Source organism: Pseudorasbora parva, chromosome 17 (genome assembly GCF_024679245.1).
Source record: "Pseudorasbora parva isolate DD20220531a chromosome 17, ASM2467924v1, whole genome shotgun sequence".
In the NCBI taxonomy this organism is placed as follows: Eukaryota; Metazoa; Chordata; class Actinopteri; order Cypriniformes; family Gobionidae; genus Pseudorasbora; species Pseudorasbora parva.
Genome location: NC_090188.1, coordinates 21,112,525 through 21,119,123, shown reverse-complemented (window position 1 = coordinate 21,119,123; position 6,599 = coordinate 21,112,525). Strand labels below are relative to the sequence as shown.

Below are 6,599 nucleotides of genomic sequence, written 5' to 3'. Positions count from 1 at the left end.
GTGAAATGATTTTTCATGTTTTGAGGTTCGCCAGCGGTGTTTATTGCTATAAGAAGAAAACGGTTACAGAAAAAATATCGCGAAAGAAAATGTTTCGCGTATTTACTTCTTGGCTCCGGGATCCTTTCAAAACTTGACGGGTTAGAGCGATCACATCTCCACTGCAAGTAGTGACTTTATCAGACAGTAAACCTTTAACAGATTGACCAAAACGCGACTGTGTCTCGGAGGAAGCCATCACTGTTTACTACGGATCCAGGAGAGGGACAATTTAAAATGTGAACGCGAATGACAAGTCATTGAGGGCACTGGCGAGAGGAAGGTTTTTGAGTTACTATGAAAAATATGTCTAAAAAAATATTAAAGTAAAGTCAAACTAAGCTATTTGGCGCATTTTATTTTGTGTTGTGAAACCTATAACATATGGACAATTGTTTAACATAAATGTATAATTTATAGCATTAAAAGTAGCCTAACACATTTAAAAACATCCAATACTGTTACTCAAGTTAAAAATATATAAACTTTAAGATTTGTATTATTTCATTGTATCATTCATAGTTACGGTAATTTACTACGGTAACGTAGCATAAACATTGACATATTACATTTATAAATCAACATTTATTTGATATTTTTATTTATTTATAGTTATTTTGTTATTCATTTTGTCTATGTGTTTATTTAATGTTATTGATTAATGTTTTTATGTAATTGTTTTTATTAAATTGGGGGAAAAACACACAAAACACGATTTTTAATTATATAAAAATCCCTAATGAACAAAAAACAAGGCATTTTCAAGACAAGTTCATATGTAAAAAATATTGGTTTAACTTTAAAAAAGTAAGTAATATATTGCCTTAAAATTTTGAGTTCATTAAAATAAAATAAAATAAAATGAGTTAAAACAATGAAGGAAATTGGTTTAATCAACAGAAACTCAAAATATTATTGTATCTGAACAACATAAATAAAAAGATGTTGTGATAAATCATGAAAATAGCACAATTTGGCACGTTTCACTGCGTTATCACAAATAAAACACACAATCATGTTTTGTTTACAAAATCTTTTAATAATATTTGACAAAAGGGAGATTTCTTCCATTCTTAAAAAGGGCATGATTTTGGCAACTATCTGAATTACCACACTAAAAACAGATTTTCATGATTTGTAATCACAACTTTTTATCTTTTAGATCAGCCTAGATAATTAATGTGGTTCAGATACCATAATATTTTGAGTTTCTATCATTAAACCAATTTCCTTAATTGTATTAACTGAAATGTTTAATTTTAATGAACTCAAAATTTTAAGGCAACCACGTAACTTACTTATATATATATATATATATATATATATATATATATATATATATATATATATATATATATATATATATATATATATATATATATATATAAATTTTTTTCTGAAGGTAATATTTTATTTAGCCTATTTATTTAATTTTCTTTCTTTTTTTCTTTTTTTCTTGTTTTTTTATGTTTGCTATTTATTCTGTGCATTTTCTTTTGGAAATATTTGGTATCTTTATGTTTCTTCCTATATTAAATAATGCAGTAGTAATTACTGGCAATTAAATGCTATTTCTGAAAACTCTAAAAGAAATATAATTCACAAAGTTAAGCTAAAAGTTGAGGTTAAATTGGTTCAAATTAAAGAGTAAAATATCAGCTGTGCTCACATGTGCACTTTTATGCCTCTTTGTATGGGGAACCAATCAGCAGCTTTGTTGAAAACAGCCCAGATGACACATAGATATATGAAGCTAAACTATTTCAGGGTCAAGGAGGTGGCATTGAAGATTTTGCATAAAAGTCTCCTGTCGGCTTGCTCATACGGGCAGTACTGTTTTGGATAGAGCTGGTTCACACTTGGTTGAATGTATACCGACAATGTCTGAACCACTCATCCTGCCATGGCTTCTCTGTTCATGTCTGTTATCTGCAGTGACTCTGGCTGCGCTGTATCTCAGAAGGAAGATGAATGGATTTGTGCCAGGCGACAGATCTCCTCCGAGCCTCCCCTCACTGCCCATCATTGGGAGTCTCCTCAGTCTAGTGAGCGACAGTCCTCCACACATCTTCTTTCAACAACTGCAGAAGAAATACGGAGATCTTTATTCCCTCATGATGGGCTCACACAAAATACTTATAGTGAACAACCACCATCATGCAAAAGAGGTCCTGATCAAAAAAGGAAAAATATTTGCAGGGAGGCCACGAACTGTAAGTAAACTGCATCACTTTCTATGAATTTCACTAATAAGATTGGTGTTTGTTTTAAATAACACTTTTTGTAATATTGTCTGCAAGGTTACAACAGACCTGTTAACTCGTGATGGGAAAGATATAGCATTTGCTGACTACAGTTCCACATGGAAGTTCCATCGGAAAATGGTGCATGGAGCTCTTAGTATGTTTGGAGAAGGTTCTGTTTCTATTGAGAAGATTAGTGAGTATAACTTTGCCGACATGATATTATACAAACATGTAAAGAAGATATAAAATATGTAGACTATACAGAACCTGCAACCTAATAAGCTTACTTCTTCTCCACCTAAAGTTTGCAGGGAGGCGAGCTCTTTGTGTGCGGTGTTGACTGAAAGCCAGAACAGCACTGTGGATCTGGCACCGGAGCTGACGAGAGCCGTCACAAACGTGGTGTGTGCTTTGTGTTTCAACTCCTCATACAAACGTGGAGATGCTGAGTTTGAGTCCATGCTCCAGTACAGCCAGGGTATCGTGGATACAGTTGCTAAGGACAGCTTGGTGGATATTTTCCCATGGCTGCAGGTGAGATTTCAAGCATGTGTCTTATAGCTAAAAGAATGATCAATACAGGGCAAAAGTTTGGGGTCAGACTCATGTAAAAATGTTTTAATGTTTTTAAAATAAGTCTTTTATATTTACCAAGTCTTTTATTTGATTAAAAGTAAAAAAGTTATTACAAATCCCCAACTGTTTTCTTTTTTAATATAGGCCTATTGCAATGTATAATTTGCTGATGGAAAAGTTGAATTTTCAGCATCATTACTCCAGTCTTCAATGTAACATGATCCTTCAGAAATCATTCTAATGTGCTGATTTGATACACAAGAAAAAATATTACTATTATTATTATGTTGAAAACCGTTGTTCTGCTTAATATTTTTGTGGGAATAAGGAAAGGCGGTTTTCAGAGTGATGCTACTGAAAAGCATTTTGGGTTCCCCAAACAAAAACAATAATATAAATAACCTATTTCCACTAAAGAACCTTTTGTGGAATGGGAAGGTTCCATGGGACCATCAATGCGAACCTTTCTTTTTAGGGGGATTTATTGGAAATGTATTTCTCAATAAAAATGTCAATTTCTTTAAATTTACTTACCCCAAACTTTTGCGTGCAGATTAAATGTATTATGTTTCAACTGGTTTGTTAACTAAAATCTAAAAATTAAGACTTAAAATAATTTTGTCTTGAATTGAACTATGTATTCCTTCCTCCAAGATATTCCCAAATAAAGACCTCCGAATCTTAAGGCAGTGTGTTTCTATCAGAGACAAATTGCTTCAAAAGAAATACGAGGAACACAAGGTAAACACAAATACAAAAGAAAAGTAAACATTCTGTATAGTCTGTAACTAACATGAGCTCATAATCAGCTGCATGAATAATAATCAGTATATGTGTTTGACTGTAAATAGTGCGACACATGTCAAACAAGTCCATTTAGAGAAAAAGCCTTAGTCAATTCCCTGGGATTTGTCGCCCTCTACAGGTGGATTACAGTGATAACGTCCAGCGGGACCTCTTGGACGCACTTCTGAGGGCCAAACGCAGTTCAGAGAATAACAACACCAGCACTCATGATGTCGGGTTAACTGAAGACCACCTGCTCATGACTGTGGGGGACATCTTCGGGGCAGGGGTGGAAACCACGACCACTGTGCTGAAATGGTCAATAGCTTACCTTGTCCATAATCCGCAGGTAAACAAAGCTGCCCACAGCAGAGCTGGCCGGTATGCAGGGGCGGAGCGGGGGGGTGGCTAATGGGGCTTAAGCCCCGAATGTTTTGTCAAAAGCCCCGAATCTTTTAGTTTAAAAAAAAAAATAATAATAATAATTTTGTTTCTTTTCCTCTCAGTCTTTCAGACTGGAGCGGCAAAAAATGAAACAAAAGCTCCTTTACCGTGTGTGTGGCGGTCGGCAGTGCGTCGCACACATAGACTGTTGCAAAATCCCCAGCTTGTTTGCTAATGCCAACTGCCAATAAAAACTAACGAAGAAGCATATACATCTTCTTCTTCGTTGTTGTCATCAGGGATTGGCGGGCTTTTGTATTTCACCGGCGTCGTAGTGAACTATAGTTAACATGGACACTACACATTTTTTTTTTAAAGGAACACTAGTTAAACCTCACCGGCCAGAGAGAGATTCTGCGTCAGACGAGCGTGTTACAGGTTTGTGAATCCGCTGTAGTAACACTTGAGTTAAATGACTGTACTGCTGGCTAGCTAGAGTTACGTTGAAGATTAACGTTAGGTTTTACTTATTAAGGCGAGACACGACAGGTGAAAACAAAGTCAATTTTGAGATTTTGGGCCAGTTTACTCCCTTAACATGTAAGCTTTCATGTCACAATAAAAAAAAGGCAACATTACACATTTAAGGGTGTTATTTCATTATATTTTGTCACCGTGCGCCTTTAGATTTCTACCTGAAATCATCCAAAGTTATTCTAACGCGAGCTCCCGTGCCGTCTCCATTCACAGAAACATGTCATGCCTGGTATCATTATAAAGCTCTGTCTCACACACAACGCTGTCTAATCCAAATATGGGCATTTCCTTTGTAGAACTAACCAACCGTAAAAGTTTGCAGCCGAAAACAACATCTGATTGGTCATGGATTCTGATGTGACAAATCTGTCAGCTAAGCACAAAGTAAACCAAACTGAACTCTAAAGATTAATAATGATGTTTACACCAAATTCCAATTTCACCTATGCAGGCTAACTTAAAAATAGTCAGATAATGGTTGCCAGGAATATTTGCCAGGGGTTAAAATGAGTCATCCTTAACATGTTTGGTGTTTTGGATTCACTACAGCTGGAGAACAGTTAAATACCAAACAGGTTGTAGGCTCTACTGGGTGAAAATTTTTTTTTTTTTTTTTTTTTTACTAACTTATTTTCCCAGATAGTATATAGATTTTTAGGCATTCTATTATCTCAAACAGCCTGAAAAATAGTGCATTTAGCTGATGTAAATGGAAAAAAATCTCCCCGGGGGAGTATACCCCCGGACCCCCCTAGGTTTGGGCTAAGCCCCGAATGTTTACATCGTCTGGCTCCGCCCCTGCCGGTATGTACCGAAGCAATTCATATTTTCTTGTAATAAAACATGGCATTTGACATTAGGTGCAGGGAAAGATTCAGGAGGAGCTTGACAATAAGATTGGAAAAGATAGACACCCTCAGCTCAGTGATCGAGGGAATTTGCCGTATCTAGAGGCCACAATAAGAGAAGTCCTGAGGATCCGACCCGTCTCCCCACTCCTCATCCCTCATGTGGCGCTCCAAGACTCCAGGTATTAACAGTGATATTTAATAATAATAATAATACTTTTATCAGCAAGGATGCATTAAATTGATCTTAACTGACAGTAAAAACAATATTAAAAAAACATGTCAGTGATATGCAAAGAAATACATAATAACCCGCCACTATGAATTCTAGGCCTATAAAAAAAAAACTAAATTATGTTTTGTTTTCAGTTCTATTTCAAGTAAAGCTTTTGGTGAATAGAAAGAAATTGCGTAGTAGTAGGTCATTGAAAACAATTAAAAAATCTTATTGACCCTAAATGTTTAAACTAATTGTAATGGTGCCGTTTATTTAATGATCACTGATTTAAACACCCTCATTAGGATTTTAAAAGTTTTCAAAACTTTCAAACCCTATTGAAAATGATCAGAAAGCAAAACTGTTCATATGTCTTCTGTTGGACAGTGTGGGAGAATACACTGTGCAGAAAGGGACCCGAGTCATTATTAATCTGTGGGCTTTACATCACGATGAGAAGGAATGGAAGAATCCAGAGCTGTTTGACCCAGGTGAGAATCTACAATGACATCTAAAATCCATGTGTGTTTCTAAAAGTTACCAAAACACTGCATCTTCTGACAGGACGATTTCTGAATGAGGAGGGTGACGGTTTGTGCTGCCCATCGGCCAGCTACCTGCCATTTGGCGCAGGAGTACGCGTTTGTCTCGGGGAGGCCCTGGCAAAGATGGAACTCTTCCTCTTCCTGTCGTGGATTTTGCAAAGGTTCACACTAGAGATGCCCGCTGGACAGCCTCTGCCCAACCTCCAGGGCAAGTTTGGTGTGGTTCTTCAACCTGAGAAATACAAGGTCATTGCCAAACTAAGAGTAGACGGGGGAAAATTCCCATTAATACAGCACTGCTGAGTAAATGTATGTGTTTTCAACTCATTTGAAAACATGTTTTTTATGAAGCCTACTATCAAATATCACAAATCAAACATAAATGAAAAGAATTTTTTTTTTGGTGAATCTATCTCAATAG

General features: G+C 36.0%; 2 protein-coding genes across 2 annotated transcripts in view; one reads left to right on the top strand and one right to left on the bottom strand.

Moving 5' to 3' along the window:
* The window catches only part of borcs7 (BLOC-1 related complex subunit 7), a 2,072-nt gene extending 1,818 nt beyond the window's left edge, over positions 1 to 254 (bottom strand). Inside the window, exon 1 of the mRNA XM_067422577.1 lies at positions 107 to 254. Within this exon, the coding sequence (XP_067278678.1) occupies positions 107 to 238 (132 nt within the window). The 5' untranslated portion in view covers positions 239 to 254. The remainder of the gene's footprint in view (positions 1 to 106) is intronic.
* Positions 255 to 1,880: 1,626 nt separating this feature from the next.
* Positions 1,881 to 6,599, top strand: cyp17a1 (cytochrome P450, family 17, subfamily A, polypeptide 1). The gene is made up of 8 exons (XM_067422574.1): positions 1,881 to 2,252; positions 2,340 to 2,478; positions 2,590 to 2,819; positions 3,516 to 3,602; positions 3,787 to 3,996; positions 5,429 to 5,598; positions 6,021 to 6,124; positions 6,198 to 6,599. Exons 1-8 carry the CDS (start codon positions 1,920 to 1,922, stop codon positions 6,479 to 6,481), a joined length of 1,557 nt encoding a protein of 518 aa, XP_067278675.1. The 5' UTR covers positions 1,881 to 1,919; the 3' UTR covers positions 6,482 to 6,599.